The sequence below is a fragment of the Geospiza fortis genome, unplaced genomic scaffold (genome assembly GCF_000277835.1).
Source record: "Geospiza fortis unplaced genomic scaffold, GeoFor_1.0 scaffold13, whole genome shotgun sequence".
Taxonomy (NCBI): domain Eukaryota; kingdom Metazoa; phylum Chordata; class Aves; order Passeriformes; family Thraupidae; genus Geospiza; species Geospiza fortis.
The window spans coordinates 3,099,714-3,123,718 of record NW_005054384.1 but is presented as its reverse complement, the minus strand read 5'-3'; the positions used below and the strand labels follow the sequence as shown (position 1 = coordinate 3,123,718).

Sequence of the window (24,005 nt, the reverse complement as noted above, 5' to 3'; positions counted from 1 at the left end):
TTTTGAAGCTTATGAGGTTTGTTTGCTTTGTTTTATTAGAAAAAATACTCAGGCAAGGTCTACAATCATCTGTCAATTATAAATGACTTACAAGAAACTCATGAAGCAATAAAATTAAAAAAATACAAATACAAACTATATCTGAAACACTTCTATTTGGCAATTTTATAACAAATTCAAAAAAAAGAAACAAAGATTACGGATTACTTTATAGGTACAGAAAAAGCAGTAGGTGAAGTGCTCAAGCAAAGAAAATAAAAAACCAAAACACTGCATTTCTTCCAAAAATAAAGTCACATCACTACAGATTTTATGAATAATACCCTTATTAAACAACCATTCCAGAACATCTTATATTAGTGGTGCTTTTAATCTGCACTTCATATCCTTGATAAGATTATTTTTTGTGTATATAAGTAACATTTTTAACCCACTGGAGCTAAGCAAGACTTGTGTCAGTACCAATGCAGAACGCATTTGTACTACATTAGGATATGCTCACTTCTGCAACCAAAGGGTTACTTTAAGTCTTAATCTATTTAATAAAAATTTAGTGTAAAAACTGCTGGTTATTAGTTTCACTGTAGTAAATTCCTCCCCAATAAGGAGGACTAACTCTGCAGTTTGACTGCATATATCCATACAAATTTTACATATTAGTTCCTTCCAACAGTAAGGAAAAAACTAATTCTGTGTTCACTATTAGAAAGGAGTGCCATGAATTAATTATGGGTACTATTCATCCCTCTAAGATTTCTGGGAAGGATGTTCAATGTATTTTTGTTCTTACAACAGATACTAACAGTAGTATATAGTCCCTTAGGTATGTAAAAGAAGGTTTTTTTACTGTTAAGGAAGGTGCTTTTTTTAAACAATTCTTCTGGCAGCACTAGTGAATTACAATATCCTTCAATATTATTTCTACCGTAATATATACATTTTAACTTTCATGCCTCTAGAAAAACATCTACAGTACATTTCATAATATAAAAATATATTACAAATCTGCTGAAATATTTACAAGCAATGACCTATTATCTATATGCAACATTTTTGTCTCCATACAAAGACTAACAGGTTAGACGCATCTCTATTTGTCAGTTAAAAAAAATCCACGGCTTCTTGCTTATTAAGCAAGAAAATGATTTTACTTTCCTTTTCAAAGCCAACTTTGGTGCATAAAGGATTGAATTTCTAGATTAATTTTTTTTTAAAAAATACCATTTTCTTTACATCTAGAAAACATTAGGCCAAATAAAGTATACTTTACAAGTGAATGGGGATCCTAGAGGGTCAAAAAAGCAAAATAAATCACCAGTAACACTGACTGCTTACACTGAGGTTTCCCAAACCCGTCCATTGATACGGATCACACCAAAGCAGACCTGATGAACACACCACACTACTCCTGCAAAGGGGTCAGACAGACTGCAACACTCTGAACATCCTGCCACCTTACTATATGTATTCAGAGTTGACTGGAAAAGACAAGCATTCCATCAACATTTGATTCAACACCATAATCCAACATATTTTAGGGAGCTGCAAAAGGACACAAGATCACAAATGACAAATGATTACTATCCACCATACTCAAAGGGCAACAGGATCATCCCTTGGTAGCTGTTCTATTGTCTGGCATGTGTTAGGTTTAGTTAACACTGACAGGAAGCCCAATAGCTTGTTAACAGTTCTCCTGGGAATCGGGAGGAAATGGTGATGGTTACTTTTTCTTTTCATCAAATATAGACTACTGTATTCACTAAAGAAAAAAGCAGCTTAAAGAAGCAAGCATGCAAAGCCTTTTAGTTGTTCCACTAAGTTGCCAGAAGAGTGTTTGCTCAGTCTCCCACTGTACCATTCCATGAAAATGTGGATATACAGTAATATATTAATATATTCCACGGAAGCATCAACTTCATTCACAGAATGTTTACACTAAGCATAAATATTTCTCTAAAAAAAAAAGAAAAAAAAAGAAACCAAAAGAAAAAAAAAAACAACAAAAGAGAAAAAAAAAAAAAAGATGGGATTTGACTAATGTGCAACTTTATTTCTAAATCCATTGTCAGTGACTAAGACTGCAGGGGTCCCCACTTGCTTGGTTTTTACCTCTTCAACCTCTTCTGGGGCATCGTTCTGTAAAAGAAGATGGTACAGCTTTACATTAAGACCCTGTGATGTATACATTGGTCAGCTGAATGCACTATGAAATCATGACTACACAAAATCTACTTTCATTTGATTAAACCAAGAGCCATTTCAGATGATCTCACTAAAGTGTACATTTCAGATAATTATTTCAGACTTTCTATTAAAGCATGACATTAATTGCTGCCACTGAATTTCTTTAACTACCCTTTCCTCTTAAAAAGAGGTTTTAATTTTTAAAGTTTGGTTTTGAAGTTTTGGTTTTAAAATTTACATCATTAATCTCCCTCAGCTGGTCCCAAAAGCTCATTTCAATTACAGACTGATCCATACTGCTAAAAATAGAGCACAACATTACATGTGGGGACCTTAATTTTATTTGGGAGAGATAGAAAGGGCTCCTAATTTTTCTCCAAGGGCTTAATCCAGAGATCATTAAATTTTTATTTTAAAAGGCCATTTTTTTCTTTTCAAAGCAAACTAATCTATCAAGCTCAGCTAAGGTAATCAATGTAAAATTATTAACACCTCAATTAGATTATAAAAGTCACTGTGCTAAGCAGCTTTAAAACACACAATCCGGTCTCACCATAACATTTTTATGATTTTACCATTAACAGCAATGATTCATAGGCTAAGGTAAGTACTTAAAACACATTTACAAAGATAGCAAATACAGTAGGATTGGTTTTCGTATCATAAAGCAAGTTTTCATTAATTTGATTAGTGAAATACACTGAGTATTAAAGGTGAACTGAAAGGCTTATTGCATTGAAAGACCTCAGCTTAGTGTTTTATTTACTCCTTGAGACCCTTGGTCACTGGATGTTAAGGAAGAAACATCGGAACACTGAACTTCTGTTATGATAAACTTTCTTTCCAAAAGCCATTTTCATGGATTTTTAATATAATCACATATGGATCTATGGATGCTCAAAATTTCAGAATGAATTAAGCATTTCAGATTACCTTTAAAAACTGTACACACAGAACTGTGGGTACTGACAATCATGGGAGAGCAGTAATAAAGGGGTGGGGGGGGAGAATCAGGAAATTATTAGAAACCAGATGGATTAGAAGCCAATCTGAGGGCCTAAAAACAGAAATGTGAAAGTAGCTTAAAGACAAGTAACATGGATTGTTCCCTTTTGTCCCCTATAAAGAATCTTGTAATAAAAAATAACAGTACTTGAACACAAGTACAAGTTTCAAGGTAATACTGCATGTATTACAGCTGAATATAATATGGAAAGATAAATTTGGACTTTAAAAAAATTGGTATACAAACCAGTATGTGATCTTAACAGAAGTGATCTTTCAGGATTCCACTGTATGTACCTCCTTTACTAGAATTTCTGTACACCAAGCACAAAAAAGTAAAATACACTTGGTAAATACACACATTCCCCGTTTCTCAGTCACTAGAGTTTAGTTCAAGAAGTAATTCTGAAATAACTTAAGACCTCAGAACTTAACTCCTGGACGTGTACAGTACCAAGGCTCCCTGATCTGGTGCATAATACATTAGCAATCCTGATTTTCCAACGTCAAAAAGTTAAGTGAGGCTTAAGATTACATTCAAGTAAAGAAAGTTGCAAAATGAAGATGTTACCTGTAAATGTTTGGATCCAGAAGCAAGGCAGTATCTTTTGGTAGTTTTGATAAATGAACTACTTTAGTTTTTAACTGATGTCGCTCACTTTCATTTACCCACACATCAGGCAGACTATGAATAAATAAATAAAATAAAAATATTCAAAAAAGATCAACTGTTTTTCTTACCATAACATTATGTGGTAAACTAGTACATATGAAGCAAATTTCCCTGGTTAAAAAGCATCTTCACCAGAGTGAGGAAAGGCAGCCAATCTTTACACATTATACTTTGAAGTTTTTTAGGTTCTCAGTTTGAAAAGACACTGAAGACAATTTAGATCATTCCAGAAATATATTCTGAGTCTACAATGATAATGGCACTACATTCTCCACTGTAACAATTTAATGTGAAAATGGGTAACAGAAAAAACAACCAGCCCTTTGAAAATAACTTATTTCACTGGCAGAAATTCTTTGATTCTGTTCAATTAAAGGACGGGATACACTGCAGGCGCTGAGCTTTGAGCTACACTCATTTCCTTGCTCCAAGCTCAAAGGTTTCAAAGGCAAAATGCTCCAACTTTGCTGAAGTTAATTGTTTGATTATCCTCTTTGGGTTTTTGGTGGGGTTTTTAAAATTTTCTACATGTCCTAGAAGCCAGAGATTAACTTCAGGTTGGGGGAGGAGTTTGAAATTAAGGTGTCTTTGAAACAGGTTTCGAATTGAGAAGCCCAACAGTTGAAACTAAATGTAATGGCTCTTTCTCTGCAAAACCAAATTTCACAGACTTTTGCAAATCATTTCACTGAATCTGTATGTTGCAAAGATTTCACTTTGCATGAAAGTTAGCTGCAACTCAAATTCAATTTTTAGGGTAAGCTATTCAAAACATGAAATAAAACCCAGAACCTCTAACCCAGCAGGAAAAGGAGTTTCTCCAATTAAACCTTTCAGATGAAGGAGGAAGAAAAAAATTAAAAACAAGAAGGCAGAGGGGGAGGGAGAACCCAGCAGGCAATCCATTTATTCACTAAGTCTCATGGATCTTGAAAGGTGGAAAAACATCACAGAAGTTTTTTAAATAAAGCCAAAAATCAGTTTTTGAACAACCAACATTGGGAAGACATTTTCAGTAGCAACTGTATGCTCAAGATACAAACAGCAAAAAAGAAAACTTTTCACATGCAGAGTTTTGAAATATACAGAAAGACAACAAGTCAGTAAGCTGATTTACTGGCACCAAAAATAAATTCCTGCTTTTAACAAAAACCAAAACCAACAAAACAACCCCAGCCCACTAGAAGTTAGTTCCCCTTTGTAGAGGAAATTACTTCAAGACTTGTATTTACTTTTCCTGACCAAAACCCTAAATATATGGACATCTTGGAGAACTTGTGCAGTTTCTCAGGAGTGTAGAAGTTAAATCACTACTGGCAGCTCCATGGGGAAAGCTGATGAACAGCTCAGGGGAGTGGAAAGGAACTACCCTGAGTGCATTTCACTGTCTGAAGTGTGAGTGCCCTGACAGTGTAACACAGAGTGATGGTGTGTGCCAGGATACCTGGGCATCTCCTCTGCTTACATGGAATAATCAAGATGAACTGAATACTCAGTAATTCAAAACCACATCATTCAGTGCCTGAAATACACACTCTACCTAACCCATCTAACCCAACCAAGATACAGCAAACAGCAATATAAAACATATTTTTCCTCTGACCCGACCAACCAAATCTAAATTTCCTTGGGAATGTCTTAACATGTCTGAACAACCTCTCTCCAATGCAGAGATTCTAATACTGAATTCACCCACATGAGCAAAAAAATAATTTGACTCTGTATTAAAAAAAAAATTACTCTTATTTTTCATGTTCCCAGTGTTGCATACTTCTTAATGCTTATCTTAAATTAAGATTAACTGTCTTTATCTGTAAAATAATATCATCTGTATTCATTAAAAAAATAATTCAGAATGCTGTTGGATATAATACTACCATCTGCCCTAAAAGGAATCCAAAAACTGCCTATTTTATAAGGATATTTTAGCTTTCTTCTCTCACAATGAATTGAAACTTGTGACAAAATGCATTAAAAATACAGATGGAAATTTAACTGAACTGGTATTAGAGCCCAAAGACTTGAAAGTAAAAGCAAAAATCAATAAACTCATTGTTTATTAATTTCTAAACATCTAAATTACTTTTTGAAAAGCATTTTTAAAATAGTAACTCTTTAATGCAAATATTCACAGGCACAAAATAATTTAGTAGCAGTTCATTGATCCCACTGTAAATCCTTCCCCATTTAAAATGCATTACTAGCAATGTACTCACATGTCCTCTGGTGTCCAATGAAGCAAGAGTTTTATTTTGCCAGAATCTTCTTTTCTTTTAGCTATTACCTATAATAATTACAAAATTATAATTAAAACCAAATTACAGATTTCTTTCTCAAAAGTTGTTCTTCATGTCCTACTAGACATTCATAGAAAGCAAACTGTTATACTCCTTGAAAGTTGTGTGTCTGCAATACATATGCTCTGAAGACTTAAAATTGTTTTGCGAAGAACTTAAGTCCATTTAGGTTTTTAAGTGAAAACCACAATTCAGCCAGAAGATGTCCACTTAATCCAGCTTTATTTGGAAATATTCTTACTACACTCTCTACATTTCCTGCACTGTCCCAGAAACAAAACGGAAATTCCAAGCAAATGTGCATCAAAGTGGTCTCAAATCAGACATGGAGTTCTGCTGACCTCTTCTGGAAAAAGAAAACAATTTCACACTGTAAATTGTGTGCATTGCAGGCATCTCACTGGATTCATTTACTGCCTTACCAGGTTTCAATATATTGAAACTATGTAACTAGTTAAAATACATGTGGCCACTGAACCGAAATACCTAAAAAAAGCTAAAACCAGAGAACAGTTCAATGTTCAAATGTTTTAGAGAATTAATTCAAGCCACTTCAAAGGTTGGGGATGGCATGACAGGGTAACCTATAAGTTACATTTTTCAATCACTGTAATATCTGTTCCTTAGTTCAGCAGAAATAATTTGGAAAAGATCTTCAACAGAGGCTACAGGTATTCAGAACAATCATCAGCCTTGCAGAACAAGGTGAAATAAGCTTCATGCACACAAAATCATCTTTTATTTATGGAAAGAGACTGGTAGTTCAAGAGTATGAATCCCATACCAAGATTAAGCTGTAGCTGAAGACATGTCAGCCAGCACTTCTTGTTTGGACTATTCAACCAATTTAAAACAACTCCCCACCATTTTGTCCCATCTCTTTCCTCTTTTCTTCAGTCAAGTCTCCACCTTTTACATGCCCTCATCTCCCAACATGCTTAAGAAAACCTGAGGTTATTCAACTTTTTTAACTTCTGATCCTTCTACCCCAATTCAGTATTTTATCCCTGCTTTGAACTCTTCTAAATTAATACTGATGTCTCTCCTATCCAAACACAAGTTCCTCACTTGGTTCTTGCCTCCTTCCAGCAATTCCCCAATATTTTGGTGCTAAGATTATTAAAAGAAAAAAATGGGGATGGGAATAAATTTATTCAGGATTATATCTTTTAAACTGGAGGAAAAAAGGGAATAAACACATATTTCAGATCAGCATCTTTACATATTCAATTGTACACCAAAAATACTTCTTGTGATAAATGACCACTGTCACTCATGACCATGGAAATGCCATTTGAACTGTGTTCTTATTTAGAAGATAGAAACAGTTTTCTTCTGCAACACTAAGTTGCTGTTAGACATTCCCCAACTGGATCAGGAAATGTTGCAATGCACTCAATCTGTGAGCTAGAACAACTACCACCAATACCTCTTAAAAGTTCATTTACTAACAACTGTGGACAGCTCAACAATACCAAAGAGCCACTATTGCTTATTTCTGATTAAATGTCTACAGCAGTAAGAAGAAAACAGAAATATTTCTGAAAGATTGGATTTTTTAGACATGCAGGTAAACAAACAGAATTCATCATATAAATACTTACAGTACTATGAAATACAACACTGTGGCCTTTTCCTAAACTTTCTATATGTGCTGAGAGGTTAAAGCAGATGGCTCGATGTCTTATAGCATCCAGTGTTTGTGCATCAAAGAAGTCATGAGGTCTTGCTGGAAAAAAGGAAAAGAGATCCTTAGTGCTCAACACACTGAAAGCATTCAAACACATTCAAGCATGTAAATAGGTCTGAAGTGTCATTAGTAAATCATTTATCCTTCTGTCAGCAGCACTACCTTGTCAGAGAACTGCAAACATCACTTTTACTGAGAGGGAAAAATTATTCCTAGAGAAGCACAATTCAAGTTTGCTCAAAACACACTCCCTGTGAATGAAATAGCTATTTCCAAAAATGCAACCACATCCACTCATTTCAGTTTCAATAAAGCTGAATGGTCAGGTGAAAAACTCCACACTATTACACATTTCTTTCTATGTACAAGTTGTCATTCCATGTTCTTGCACTATTAGTAAACATTTTCTACCCAAGAAGCACAAGCTGCATGCATCATGCATTAACCTTCAATTTATAATGAGTAAGGCACAACTAACACCCAGCTGAGATTTTACAACCAGTATAAAAGCAGCAGGCATTATAAAGACCTTTTCCTTTGAAAAAAGGATTTTTATAGTTAAGTGTTTCTTGAACAATAGAAAAATTATTTTACACCCTAAATCAAAATTCAAAAAGTCCAATTCTACACTAAAAGTACTCAAACTAAAAAATAATTGTTATTAAGAATATGGTATTAGAAGTATTTCACAGAAAAGTTTTGAAATATACCATATAAAACTGTAACTATGTCACATTAGCAGAAAAGTCAGAATGAAAATATTCACATTTATAAGCCTTACTTAAGAGCATCAATTTATTAAACAACATACTGAGTTAAAACTAAGAATAGGAACTGGTATTACATTATCAAACAATGTATTACCCTGAAATCTGCACAAACAGTGATTCAAACTTCTGCTGTCTTCATTTAAAGCAGCTTCTCTATTCCTGTATCCATGATTTCAAAATGAACTACAAATTGCACTTGGAGCTAGCACTTGCTGCACTCCTGGGGCTGATTGTTGGTAAGCATTCATCTGTACATTGTGTTCTGTCCCTGCTCCATCTCAGCTGGACACTGCCAATTAGGCAATCATCTCACTGCAATGAGTTCTCACTCTAAGTGGCAATGCAGGACCCCAGCTCGTGCTGCAGGTGCTCAGTGATGCAAGCATATAAATATTTTATAAATATTTCTGAGGGAGGAAAGGAGGGAAGATGGAAAGAAGGGGAAAAAACCAACAAATTATTGCTTTCAGGTTTATGCAACAAACTTCTCCAGGATTTACAGTGGAAAACATTCAGCAGACTCAGAAGAAAGAGTACAATTTTTCAAAAGTGTGTGAATTATTTATATTATTCTTAAGTGTTAGTATTTTCTATGCTTCTTTACCCCAAAATGATTTTGAGAAAATGGATTTAAGTATCTTACTTGGTGCTTAATAATGCAAGTTCCAAGTACACATCAGTTCCTTATGTCAAATAAATCACATCATCACATCAGTAACCTACCAAATGAAAACCAAGCTCTGCATAAGTAATAGAGTCTCATTGAAAATTTCATGGACAGAAAGCTTCTTTATCTCTCTTATATTTCTCCTGTGAACTTAATTATCATGCATGTTGATAACTACAGTGTCATCTTTGCAATGAAAAAGCATGTGACAATATTTTAGTCAGGGCAGCTTCAGAACAGCAATACTGTGACCTATTTTAGAGGTGCACACTTGCAATATATTTGGTTCTAAAAGCCCCTCTGCATGAATGAGGGAACATGTAAAAGGCCACCCAGAAGAGAAAGCCAGCCATGGACTCTAATCCTGAATTATTCTACATCGAAATTTCTAAGACAAATAAGATCTCTACAGCACCATGAATGTGACCAGTTAAAAGGGTGCCACCAGTAAAACAAGCTTTTATGATAAAAAGTTGATTTTCAGACTTACAAGAACATAACAACATAAGACAGGACAAAAGAAAAGTGAAATACTTTGAAATGGCAAGGTCTTAAAAAAACCAATTAAGTAACAGTAGAAATTCTCTTTAAAAAGTATCAGAAGATTGTAGTCTCATCACATATAGCCACAGTAAAGTCTCCTTTTTCATTATACATTCTCTCACAAAAAGGTGTTACCTTCAGATATAAAACAGGAAGCAGATGTATAAATTTGCTGTACTTAAACTATTAAGAATTTATACATGAGGGTGCTTCAGTCACAGCATATATCAGCCATTAATTGTCAATAAATATTTAGTAATCCACTTACACCTTTAAAAAAAGCCAGGGTCTAATAAAACCACGAGGTAGAAAGAAGATACTGACAATAGTTTTTTTTTACAGAGACAAATTGTTTTGTGCTGAAAAACTGTCAGCTTTTGTCAATTTATTATCTGCAAGTGATTTAAACAGATTGTCCACTACTAAATGGCATTTTGTTTTACATCCATATCATTAAGTCCTTGTAAGAGAAGAAACCTTGCAGAGAACCTGGTTACATGTGTTAAACATCTCTCCTTTTGGGCACTTACAAATATCTAAATATAAATCCTTCTTAGGTATTTAGCTTCATATACTCTAGACTGAAAATAATTAATGATGTTAATTGTGTTATTTTGGCTTCCTAGATAAAGGTTTTGCCTTCTCCCATTCTTCTTGTAAAGACAAAACACACAAACTTGCACACTTCACTCTTTATCTAAAACCAAGCTAAGAAACAAAGACAAGCAAGATCGTATCAGCCCTTTGTCACCTTCACTTCACCAACAATAATCCACACAAAGTTTGAAAGGAAAGCTGCCAATACTCAGCATTTTCAGAAAATGCCATCAACTTTGGATACATTTCTGGGTCACATACCCTCTGGAGAAATACATTACAGTAGTCAGTTCCCAATTCAGTTAGAGATGATTTCTGCCCCAAGGCAAAAGTCTACAGCCAGCATTGCATTTGTCTCAAGAGGCAAGAAGATAAGAAATTGCTCAAGCAGCTGTCATTTTTCTTCCTGTGCAACACTTGATCAAGACAGCAGACCATTCAAATACTGAGTCTGGTCTTTAACATTCCCACAATATTTATTATTTCCATTTTTTGCCATAAATTCATTCATAACTTCTGCAGTAAATTCTTATGACAACTAGAGCACATTAACAGGTGATTTGAAGTTTTAATTATGAAGCTCTACTTTGAAATTTGTAAGTCAAATAATATAATATGATGTTTATCAATTACTAATAAAATGCCAACCTGAAAAACTACTTCTGCAGTTGGTGGGGTGAAAATTAAGATGCATTAAATCAGCCACCTAACAAAATCAATATGGAGAAGCAAGCTAACATGCAACTCAGGAACTCCTGAAAATGAGAATTTTCCAGTAACCAGTCTCAGACATTTTTATTTTGTGTAACAGTCAACAAATCACCATGATCTTTTAGGAACCTGTAATTATCTCGATTGTCTCTCTCATTACATCTAAGATGCAAAATGATACTGCAAAGTGAGCCCATAACCCTTCACCGATCAGCCTTCCCTTCTGCAACCTTCTCATTTACCCAGATTTCCACAGTGAAAGGGAAAGCTCTTTGAAAACCAGATTCTGAAAAGGACAGAAACAGTTTTCTGATTTCTTTAAATGCTGAACCAAAACCAGAGGAATTACGATATGTTTCACAATACAATTTGCTCATATATATTTTAAGAATAATAAGAATTTTTAAGGAAACTTTTCAGAATTCCAGAGGATAATGTAATGTAACTTCCCAGGACATGCTTGTCTGCATGCAAGGCAGAAACATAACCACTACTTCATAAATTTCCATAAAATTCCTTAAAACATAGGTGAAGTATAAAGAATAAATCACAACCATGTGATAAAGAGTAATCACCTAAGACCACTAGTATGTGAATCCATTGTTGCAGTACTATTTGAATAACTGGTAACTGTATTTCCTCACAGGGAGAGGAAGATGGATACAGTTAGATGTTCTGCAACAGAAGAGCTTTGGAGAGATAAAACTGTGGACACTATGAGAATTAAAATGTCCAGTGGTTCATAAAAAAAAGGTACTTTCTACTACTTTCCAAAACTGTAAGATGGATTTTGCACCAAAGTAAAAATACACATAGTTTTTTCTTCAGCTGTTGACATACCAGCAGAAAAAAATCTAAAGGGGTTTTATAATGTCTCTTCTAAAATGCAGGTGGCCGAGTAACATTTTAATATTAGCAAATGATCAGTTTAGTACTGGAGAGTTGCATCCAAAGCAATTCTAGCCCAAATTTAAATACTTTAACAGTTGCCTAATCTTTCCTAAGTATTTCTGTAGATTAGAATCTCTATAGAAATTTGATGTTTTATTAGTCTAATGCCAGGACAACTCAGGAATCAAACTACCAGATCCAAATGGACTGGAAAAGGTACTGGGTAAGTGATGATTTCTTGCTAGAGGAAACAGTTCTCACTTTAAATGACAAATCACACCTCTCAGCACATTGGTTCATATAAAATTAATGAACATCAACTATGTGGAGACAGATTAAAAAAACATAGCAAGTCAATTCTGCCCAAAATTAGATCTTGGTTATGCTCATAAAACTGTCATTAACATAATGAAATGTTGTGCTCAAAAAAGAGCTTATATAACATGTATTTATCTCAAATTTATATGAATCTGCAATCTCTGTCTGAACTTCAGATCTCATTAGCACTAAACAGAACCCTTTCCAACAGTAATAGAGTCAGTAAACAAAAAGCAACTCTGAAATGAAAAGCTTCTTTCAATTGGCAACTCCAATTGTTGCTCACAAAAAACTGATCTTTTTCCTTGACACACAAAGATTTACCCTGAAAAGGAACACAAACAGAACCTGGAATTGTTTTCTTCCCATCATAAGGAATGCCAACCCTACCAGATTCAAATCTGCAGAGAAACCACCAGAGTGAGGAGGAACTTTCACTCCGAGACAAACCTTTCAAGAACTTCTGTGGAACACTTACGTAGTGATCGTCGTCTCTTGTTCTTCAATTTTCTTCTTTTATTCATTCCAGCTTTAGATGGAGATTCCTCTTTGGCCTTTGGCTGGCTGGCAACTTTAGAAGAGTTCTGCTGGCTGAAGTGCGTGGGCACATGACGGGCAAGTCCTCCCTGAGATGCAAAGCTGGCATTGCACCCACCAACTACACACTAGTGAGAAAAAACACAACAACTGCATCAGTGCCTGTGTGGCACAGGAGCTTCAGACACCTTGGTGTGACTTTTCTGCCTCAACTTCCAACACACTAAAGCAAAACCAAATCGTTAATGACCATGCAATTCTTAAAAAGAAAAAAAAATATTCTGAAATACATTTGTTTGAAGTTTTTAACTCTCAATAATTATTTCATTATATTTATGCCATACTATATTTTTAATTGTATAGCATAAAAATAATCTCAAACCATGCAAACTTCCCTCTTCATAGGCCAACGTTCCCTTGGCTTTCAAAACACTGTTACTGCTGCAACACTTCTCCAATGCTCTCCATCTGGTAACAGCAACATCCTCCTTTCTTGTGACAAGGCAGAAGTAACAAATACATCCTTACCCACATGAAATTTGAAACAGGTCAGTGCTCTGTGTAAACACTATAAAAAGTCAATGAAGAGCTGCCTTACAGTTCTGTCTAAAACTAACTTCAGTAAAGTTGTAGTAACAATTCTTTATACATTCATTTTGGGATGCTGTTATTACTTCAGGAGCATTTAGGTAGTTCCCATTTAAAGGAAATGTCCACTCTCAACAGAAAAATAAGATCCAACAATAATCAAGTAGAAACATACAATGACAGCAGCAACTAACCTTGTACTGGCTACAATTATTGGTATTTTTATAAGTATCTGATTCATATTTGCAATTATTTTATTTGCAAAAGAAGTATTTAAATTATACCATTGGAGAGGGAAGCACAACCCTTTTCTATTGTGCTCTGAGCTTACATGGGGAATAGAAAAGTAATTTTAGAATATGCATTTCATCACTGGCTGCAATTAGTTGTGTATCCATATGACTGATTTTTCTTCTTGATTGGAAGACAAGAAAACAGCTTTAGAACTCCACATGTCCCAATTTTTGCCCCTAAACGCCAACTGTACTGTTTTCTAACAGTGGTTGCAGAACTGAGAAGTCTATTTCTGCCTCAGACTTAACAATTGGTTTTCCATGATCAGCAGTAAAATACAGTGTCCACAAAGAGAAAAACTGTGCTTAATACTTGCTATAGGACTAAAAATATGTACACAGATTTCAAGACAGTAAAAGGCAAAAAATGAATGGATGTTTTCAACTTTTTTTTTGTGTTTGTTGAGTTTTTTAAAAGGGAAGAATTCTTAGAGGGAGTTAGAGAAAGTTCTCTAAGTACTGAACTAACTCAAACATAAAATTCCCTGATAGAAAGCTTGAGGAACCTTCACACTGTATTTGTTCCTCCCTGTCTCCCCCACTAATAAGCATGTCAAGAATTGTGAAGATTTCTACCAAAATCCCCCCTATGTCTTTCTACCTTGCCCTAAGATTTCCCAAGTTCAAACAACAGCAACATTGTCTACCTATAGTGACTTCCAATGGAAGAAATCCCAGCACACTCTGGATGCTGATCTCATTACACTACAGTAACTCCAGCACAACTTTCCTTACTTTAAATTCATACTGAACATTAAAATTGGCACATACAGAATCACAGGGTGGTGTGGGTTGGAAGGGTCCTTTAAAAGTCATTTAGTTCCAAGACCCTGCTGTGGGTAAGGCCAGCACCCACTAAATTAGACTGCTAAACCCCTCAAGCTGACCTTGAACCCAAACCACTTGGTTTTGTGAAAGATTGTTCAACTCACAATCAACAGATAAGTCTACAATGCATGTGTGCATCAGTGCAAACATTTTCTGCTCTCCTTTTTTTTTGTCCTTGAAATAGCTGTCTTGCCCGTAAAAGCAGCTGCACAAAACTAAGCCACAAAATCTAAATTTAGGATTAACTTTCATTAATGTGCTCCTGACTTCAGATTCCAGCTCTTGATCACACAAACACTGTCAGAAAGAAAAAATAGCTCAAAACCAGCCCATATCTTGAAATTCAGTCACACTGAGAAATTAAAATTTTAGTTTTACCAATGCCTGCTAGAGGTCAAAAATAACCTAAAGCCTTGGTACAGTGCATGTATTACCATATTCCAAGTTAAATATGGTATCAACATCTTTGGGAAAAAAGCACAAACTATGTGTCAAGACTTTTCAAACCGTAACTGTACTTCTTGTCAGATGGGAAACATTGTTTTATGACAAACTGCAGGTTGACTCATGATGTCATAACTTTTTTCTTGTTGTGTACAGAGCACACAATCCCAAATATTCTATATGGATTATCTACAGAAACTACTGCTAACTTTTCTTGCTCTACCCAAGTTTTACTTTTAAAATCCCCAAACCAACCTCCTTAGATCCTCAATATCTGCTACTTGCAACTAGAAATTTTCTTTTTCCAGAAAGTGTATTAATAATCTACAGCCACAGTACAAAATATTTGCAGAAATTATTACATTCAGATTTTGTGTACTTTGAGACTACCTGATCATGACTTCAAATAATCAACAGCTGATAGATCAAAGATGACAGAGAATGCCTTTGCAGTAGACAGGAAATAGCAGAAGAGGAGAATGAAAAAATCTTACCTGTTTGTTCTTTTTTTTCTCTAAAATAATATATCCAGCAATCCGTTACTAATGGGTAAAGTCTCTTCTCTCCAAAGATAAAGGAGCAGTTCAGGCTGTCACTTCAGGATCTCTGGACGGTAAGTCACACCAAATCAGCTTCCCACCAGATAATTATATAGCTCTAGAGGCCTTCTAATAAATCAAACTCAACTATTATGCACAACTTTGAACCAATCTTGTCATCTTTCCCCCAAAACCTAAATTTCAAAATTTTGCATTGAATTTGAAATACAACAGATTGGGTCCGGATTGGTGGATATGTTACTTCAAGAGAAAGGAAGTAAACATGTAAGAAGTTTAATTTCTCCAGTGTACCCATACCCACCATTATTAATGGGCAGTAATGACCAGTGACTTTAACAAACAGGATATAAAAGTATCTAGCAATGCAGGGTTTTTGTTCTAAATTCAAAATAACTAAATCTCCTATTTGTGTTATTCAATGTGTAATTTTTCCTAGTAAATCTAACAGAAATAGTTTAGACATCTGGATAAACTTCCTTATTGTCTCTCCATCTGAGTGTTTGGGCAGAGTGCCTTTACATTTTACATCTGTAATGCTCTGATGGACAGAAAGTATTCTGCCAAGAGAGTAACAGACATGAATTGCCAATGAAGACTGGAGCTGCTCGTCTGTTCTTTCTACATTTCACCAAGCACCACTCTACTGAGAGCTGTACCAAATGCAGCCACCCCTTCATGAATTCTGGAAGTTACAGGGAGCACCAAACTTCATTTTTAATACTACTTTCTTCACCCATTTTAAGGAGAAGCCTGCAGTGAACCTGTGCATTACCATTTGTTGTCACTAGAAACATTTACCCCACTGGAGCAAACCTTGCATGACTGCTCTTGAACATGAAGAGCACATCCACTGGAATCCATGGGTGGAAGCAGCTGCTAGCACTCCCACCTACATCCTTATAGATTCATTTAGGTTGGACGAGACCTTTGAGATCACCAACCCCAATCCTAAATGCTACATGCAATTATTATTACTTTTTTATTTTTACTTTATTTTTATTTTATGTAATTATTTTGCATTAAATCACCCACTATTTTGTGCTCATCTACCATTTGTCCTTTCATTGTGCTCAACATCTAAGAGCTCATTTGATGTGTCCTCAAGTAACCTTCAGTGCCAAGTAATACTTGATTAATTTAATTTTGCCCCTACACCAGAAACCATGCTGGAAAACACAGGTTGTCACAACTCCTTTAACTATTCCAATAGTTGTAACAGCCAAGTTAAGGACAAGAAAGATGGAATATCTTAATATTCACTTCTTTTCAACTTGCCAAGGGCAGTTTGCTGAAACCAGGATGTTTTCTGACTCAGCAGATTATTCCTTTACATTCTGTCTATAAAGTCTGAAAGCCAAGTTGCTGAACCCTCAAGAGGAGCAGCCCTGCATGCTGATGATAATCCACAATATTCCTCTGGTTCCTAAGAAGCTGCAAAGTTGTGCAGTAAGAGATCTAAAAAAGAATAATGTTGAGGGTTTACTGTCTCAACTGTCAGTAAAATCATGCACAATATGAGCATACTAAATGTCTTTGGAGAGAATACCTATACTCATTGAATGTCTACAATGACCAAAACTATGAAAAGGTCTGGCTAAAATCAGACTGTGAAGGAAATGACTCAGAGAGGAGCTGGATGTACACTACCAGGATACTGCCCCACAGAAAAAAGGAGCATAACAACAGTCTCAAAAATAGGCATCCGTAAGGAATTTACCTTTTCTGTTACACAGATACTGCAATACTCATGATGAGAGGGACACACTAAGCTACACAGCCAGGAAAAAAAAGGATAAAATTATGAAAATATGAACCATTTTGCCTTTGCAATTTAGAAGTGGGTTCATTTCTGTGACAAATGAACTGCACAGTTACATGGTTGATAAGAATGAATGGGAAGGGCAGGTAAAACCCACAAAGACCTTCCACTAGGAAAGCAGAACAGCTCATTCAGAGCTGAATGGAGCTTTTAGTCAAAGAACAACTCCATGTGTATCACAAAAAGAGATAATTAAACCCAAAATGTGCAACTAATAAAATGAGCCCATTTGCAAGCAAAAGGGGAGCTGGGTTGGGATATATCCTTCTTTGCAAAAGGGAGTTATGTTTGAGACAGTCCACAATGCTTTTCAATTTAAGAAACTACATTTCTCTCTTCTTTTCACTAGAAATGTAAGAATATATCAATCTGTGATATACTTATTACTCTCTTCTGGTCACTATTTGATTTACCTTTCCAAAAATAAGATTTCCAATTTTCTAGTTGTAATTTTCCTAGCTAAGATTCTTTGTTTTTCTTTTAAACATTCTAAATAGCAGTTCTTCAGACAACAGCATAGAGCTGTACTATTTCCATTACCACTTCTTACAGCTTTCCTCAAAAATCCCAGCATTATTTTTTAACTAAAACACTGAATGGTTACTTTCTGCAAGTTTTCCAAAATGACAGATTCCTTCCTTTTATATTAGGATTCAAGTATACCCTCATGAGGCAACTGAAGTTTCATTTGCAATTTAGGTTTTGGGAGATATTTTGTCTGCAGTAATTATCAAGAACAGGTCTTTAAACCAACTCTGACTTCAAAAAATCTGGCTTTCCCTGAAAGGTGAGCAATTAAGATTTATGAGACAAGCTAAATGCACAAAATGAACACATTGGCTCCATTTTTGACTGGCTGCCACAAAACAATTACTAAAAGTCCGTTCTTGGACTGGTCAAGACTAATATCCAACACTTCAAGTGTTTTTTGTCTCAGAGAGTAGATTTCTAAAGTTAGCATAAAAAAAAAAAGAAGCAGCAAATGAAGGAAAGGAGCCAGCTAATTAATAGATTGCCATCACAGACACTCACATACTTGGCTACCTCATGTGAGCCCTGAAGCTTATTTCAGCATAAATGACAGGGGAACAAAAGATGTTACAAAATTCTACTCAGACCACAATTATCCTCCATTCAAAGCTCCCAGGAACAGATTGAGAAATACAGGGATAAAAAACAAACAGAGAGACTCCAGACAACAGTATGAAAAAATGCTGCAGTGACACACATTGAGCCAGGATGATTAACTACTGCAACCCTCCAATGTTTTGTTCTCTCCCTCAGTAACACCAGAAAGGACAGAAAATCAGCTGGTGAAACAACAGATATTGAACACAAGATGATTATTATCAGAAACAGCTGTGGAAAATTTTAGGGCTCTAGCTGTAACCAGCCCAGCCAAAAAACCTCTGTTTTGCTAGGTAAGGCTGACAGACTCAGAAGTACTGCTGGTGTTTCTGAGCTATGCCCATCTCTTCAACCCAGTGTCTCTACAATTGAGTTTCTTTGATCGAGACCAAATAGGAACACAGACTACACTATTAAAAGACTTTCGTCCAAGAACAAAGCTTGCCATTACACTTTGAGGTAGACAAAATATTTAATTCCAAAATAGAGAAAACCTAAGGTACAAGTTTCCTCTGGTAACTGGTGGTTGCTTTCTTTACTACTACTACTGCTACTACTACCACTATTATTATTAATAATAATAGGAGGTTAGGATTTAAGATTAGATCAGTTCCTGGAACAGCCATATCTGCAAACCTGCAGGGATCTATGATCCTTATGCTATCCTTCCAAGAAACTCATTCCTTAAAACACAGGGTATGATAACTTTAAAACTCATTTTCCTGTGGTTACTTTGAGTCAGAAATTTTCAGTATAAACTACACAGTTCAGTATGGAAAAGAAATCTGTTTAGTAAAAAAAAATCTTTTTCACATGCAATGCACTATTTTTAATCTTTTGGTTTTCAGTTTAATTTAGTTTTGTTTTCTGTCATAACTATTATTAAAAACTATATAGAAAATGCAACTACAGAAAGAAACCCCTGTAATAGAAAAGTATTTTTAGTTATAAAGCTGCCTTAAAATAATTTTTTTTAAAAGTGGAAGATATTAACTGAGGAGAAAGAGAAGAGAGGGAAGACAGGGACTAAAACTTGGTGAGGTTAGGGGTGGGAGAGCAGGAGGCATAAATTGCTACCTAAACTCAAAAAAAAACCCCAAATCCTATTTCATTTTTATATCCTACATGGAAGAACTTCAATCTGAAGTAGTGTGGGTGGGACTTACCATCAAGTGATCCAGGACTGACAGCTATGAACTGCCCCAACTGTATCCATAAGAGGATGAAGCAGCTCATTAATAACGGATTGGTGGATATGGGAATGATAAACACTACTATACCTAGAATTGCAGGTACAGATTAAGGGGAGAAAGAAAGAGAAAGTTAGAAAATACTGTGCAGGAAATACATTCAGGTCAATGGTCCTGCATTTCTGACTTCCTTATTCTGTTCAGAGAATGAACCATAAATAGTCACTGCCAGTGTTTCCACTGAATTTAACAAAAGCAGCTTTTACTCAAGCAGGAATGCCACCATCAGCCATGACCCAAAACTCAATATGGAAGTGTAAAGTATGAGAGAAAATACCTCACTGTTACAGTGCAAGCAGCTCAACCTCAAAATGCATAAACCCCCTGAACTTCAGCACTATTTATTTTTACACTCCCTGCCATTTATAGATTAAAAGAAACAGGGACAGAGAAGCAATAAGAGTTTTTCCACCTGCTTTTGTAAAAGAACAGGACCTTTGGGCACTATTACTGCAAAGAAGAAAGCTCAGCTTACTGTTCTTCAGCTCACTCCAGCGATGGTATTTTTGAATTGACATATTGTATTAGGAAAAATAAAGAGAATTTTTCGAAAAACGACAGATAATGTCACAATGAGCCTTACCTTGAAAGGTTTGTCCCCACTGTGTGTCAGCATATGCCTCTGCAACCAACTTTGACTTGTTGAAGGTGTATTATATACTTTGCAACCTTTCCACAAGCAAACAAACACCTAATAGAGCAAAAAGGTGGTAAGTTTACACAAGTCAGAGAGAACAGTAAATAAAAGCACATTAGCAAAGAAGGCTGTTTTTACATCATCTCACAACATTTCAAAGAATTCTGAACAATAACCATTTATTTTGAAACACACTTCTCACATCCCACCAAGGAAAAAAATAATTACAACCCCAAGTATTCAGTAAGAACAGGTCATTGGAAGAAAATACCAAGAGACAGATGCTCCTGCAGATAAACACAATCAAGAGCAACAGGGTTTGCTGTATTTGTGTTTGCACTTAGTATCTGTATCCACCAGACAGGGAGACAGAACATTTCTAAATGAAAAATTTGCATTTTCTGGGTAGCAGTTATAGAAATAAAATAATTTACTCTCATAAGCAATAATTTTATTCCTTGAGCATGAAAAAGTAAAAACTTTTAATTGCAATGCAGTCTATATACAGGAGTTTTGTATTCTGGAATACCAGATACTTCTAGTTAGGGCCTTACATTCAATTCCTGATGAAGGAAGCTACCAATTCTCATAGGATTCAAAATCTATGGCTGTTTTGTGATTTCAGTGTACAGAACAATCATGTGCACAACAGTGCATTAAGGGGAGCAGAACTCACTCACGCTGCTTTTCTCTCTCCTCTCATTGTGTTTATCTGTAACCGAGGGAATAAAAAAGCTCAATGAACTTGCCTTTCATTAGAATTTCCTCAACAGGTCTGTGGGTAAAGGGAGGTAAAGCCCTAATTTGTCACAGCAAAAGAAAGTTCCCAGGAACAGCACTGTTCATAACACAGGTTTTCAGAAATGCAGCAAACTAATTGGATTTCAGTTTCTTGTTCTCTTTTGGAGAATAAAACCCACTCAACCTTCAAAAGATTTTATTTTTAAATGAAAAAGCAGCCACGGGAGTTCTACGTTCTTGCTGTACAATAGATCCATAACCCAGCTTTACTCAGACAAAGCTGGAAACCCCTCAGTGGCTGGGGCTGATCCACATCCACTGACACAAGGCCCAAGCCCCTGAACCTTTGGGGTCTTCCACTCCTCCGTTTTGAGATCCACTCAAAGCCACAGAACTGGAATTTCTGAGATTTCTGGCTCTGCAGCAGCTCTGTAAGTGTGCTGGAATTTCCAGCAGCAACTGCAGGGCACTTGGCAAAGGTGTTACTGGAACTTAAGTCAGGGGAAATACAAGGACCTGAGTTTGCAATCACGGGCCAGAAGTCTACACTACGCAAGGCTTCTTGGGAACCCAAGAAGCTGATCCCAAAATATTTTTGAAATAACATCTTTCAAAATCAAAACTGTTTTGTCAAAAAGTTTCCGAGGCTCATCATGGATGTATCTGGTTTGGACTGAAGCCATGACCTCAGCATTAGCTGGAAAAAATACATTTTACAATGCAAAGATGTTTATCCTATTCCTTTCCATTCTCAATACGCAATTACTTAACCCCCACTTTTCTTCAAATTTAGAGGCGTTGCAGTTAAGTAAGGTCTGAAATGCCATGAAAAGCAGGAGACAATTTCCAACACACTTGAACACCTCACCGGCAGGTGGCAGACAAATCCCTGAAACAAACCCACCAGGACACATTCCCCCTTTCACAGCCCTGCCTTGGAACTTCCCAAAAAATTAACTCCAGCAGGGGCATTCAAATGTGTGAACTCAATGCAACGCTTATTAGACACTTTGTGCTTCCAACAACCTCTTCTTTCAAATATACAAATACAGTCCAGTATTTTCTAAATAAAAATATCCACAAATCATGTCACATAAAATGTAAGTGACAAGAAAGAAAATACAGGGGAAAAAAACGCCAAACCAAAATCTGTAAAATTTTCCAGCGCCTTTTTAAGAAATGTAAAGGATGGGATAACAAAGATCCAAACACGCCTTATTAATTTCATTGTTTTATGCAGGTTTCATGTAACACCTTTACACACCTCTGGACAGAACTAAGAAATCATCTCATGGGTGGCTAAAAAGCCACTACACTGGATGGATGATTCTGCTCAGATACTGGACTGAAAAAAGCCATCAAATATGAAACTGAAAAGTTCAATCATGCCAAAAAATATTATCTAAATACAGCCAGAGTCACAGCTGTTTCAGCGACATATTTACATAATAAATTATTTAAAGTAATGCAAATTAGCATTTTATTTAAGTTTCTTATTCACTGAAAATAAAGTGCAACAGTCTAACATTTTCATTCTGAAGAAGTGACAGGGCAAAAACTATTCTGCTCTGAGAACTGATATTATCTCTCCCAGAAATTGAAGAGCTGCAACACACAGTGCCTAAAGCAGGCAGATTGCTTGTGCTGGATGTAAAGGTAGTTTACATGATATATTCCAGACATCAGAGGTAATTTGGGAGCTTGAAGATGGGAGGTAGTTAAGTACAAAGTTGAAATTACTCTACTAGAAGATGCTTTTAAACATTAAAATTGAGACCAATTATCATTTGACCAGGGATTAGACTGGAATTTGCATGTTTATATATGCAACTCAATTAAAAAAAAAAAATAGATGCAATTATATAGAAGGCAAACTTGCCATCAGTATTACACACAAAGCTGTTTTGTTAAGACTCTGTGTACTCTTGAGTCAGTCTTACATCTTCCCTACTGTACATTCTGGATGGATTTTACCTGTAGTGAGACTCCTTTGGTAACAGTAATTAAGATGTGACTTCACCTGAGTTCACGTGCATGAACACGTACACTAAGAGTTTTAAGAAAATGAATTCCAAGTGTAAGCACTTCAAGGATGTTGAGAAATCAACACGCTATCAAAACCCTGGAAATCTCAATTTATTGAAAAGAACTGCCTACATTCTTAAAGTTAGGCTACTAACTTTGCTGCCACTAGCTAGAAGAAAAGGATTTTAAAACAAAATTTGGCGCTGTCATTCAAGAGCAAAATATTGGCAAATAAGAAAGAAGGGAAACCCAAAGGTAACACCAACCCCTCCTCGCTGCCCATCCACGTGTATGGAGCGAATGTGGTCGGCCAGGTCTGGGCTGGAGCTGAAGCAGGCGTGGCAGTGATCCCAGCAGCAGGTATAGGCAATGCTCTTGGCAGAGGAGGCAGCAACTCCCTGCCCATTCATCATCACCGGCGTGGAACGCCCACTGGAAATTGTGCTGTCTACGTCCATGATAGTGCTGCTTATGCTGCAAGACAAAAAAATCCAAAAAACTAAATCAAAGTTTGTATTTGTTGCATGTTAACAGAGCAAATCCAAACTGCAGCTCTTTTGTGCTATGTCCATGATAGAGCTGCTTATGTTGCAAGACAAAAAAAAAGGCAAAAACTAAATCAAAGTTTGTATTTGTTGCATGTTAACAGAGCAAATCCAAACTGTAGCTCTTTGGAGCTGTCTACATCCATGACAGCACTGCTTATGTTGCAAGACAAAAAAAAGGGCAAAAACTAAATCAAAGTTTGTATTTGTTGCATGTTAACAGAGTGATAGCGCTGCTTATGCCACAAGACAAAAAAAACC

The 24,005-nt window shown here is 35.8% G+C and overlaps 1 protein-coding gene across 3 annotated transcripts; it reads right to left on the bottom strand.

Annotated features, from left to right (window-relative positions):
- AEBP2 (AE binding protein 2) lies at positions 1–23,670 on the bottom strand. Of its 3 annotated transcripts, none has more exons than XR_004082182.1 (8): positions 23,466–23,670; positions 20,380–20,487; positions 12,828–13,014; positions 7,767–7,891; positions 6,082–6,149; positions 3,764–3,877; positions 2,055–2,139; positions 1–1,952 (listed from the first exon to the last, which is right to left on the bottom strand). XR_004082182.1 is itself a non-coding variant. In XM_031060519.1 (8 exons), exons 1-7 carry the CDS (start codon positions 23,655–23,657, stop codon positions 3,452–3,454), a joined length of 759 nt encoding a protein of 252 aa, XP_030916379.1. In that variant the 5' UTR covers positions 23,658–23,670; the 3' UTR covers positions 1–2,139; positions 3,440–3,451. The 3 variants fall into 3 exon arrangements, 2 of the variants coding, with proteins under 2 accessions (XP_030916379.1, XP_005425368.1); XM_031060519.1 differs by adding an exon at positions 3,440–3,506 and having other exon boundaries at positions 1–2,139; positions 12,828–12,948; positions 20,404–20,487; XM_005425311.3 differs by having other exon boundaries at positions 1–2,139.
- Between the last annotated feature and the right edge of the window lie 335 nt (positions 23,671–24,005).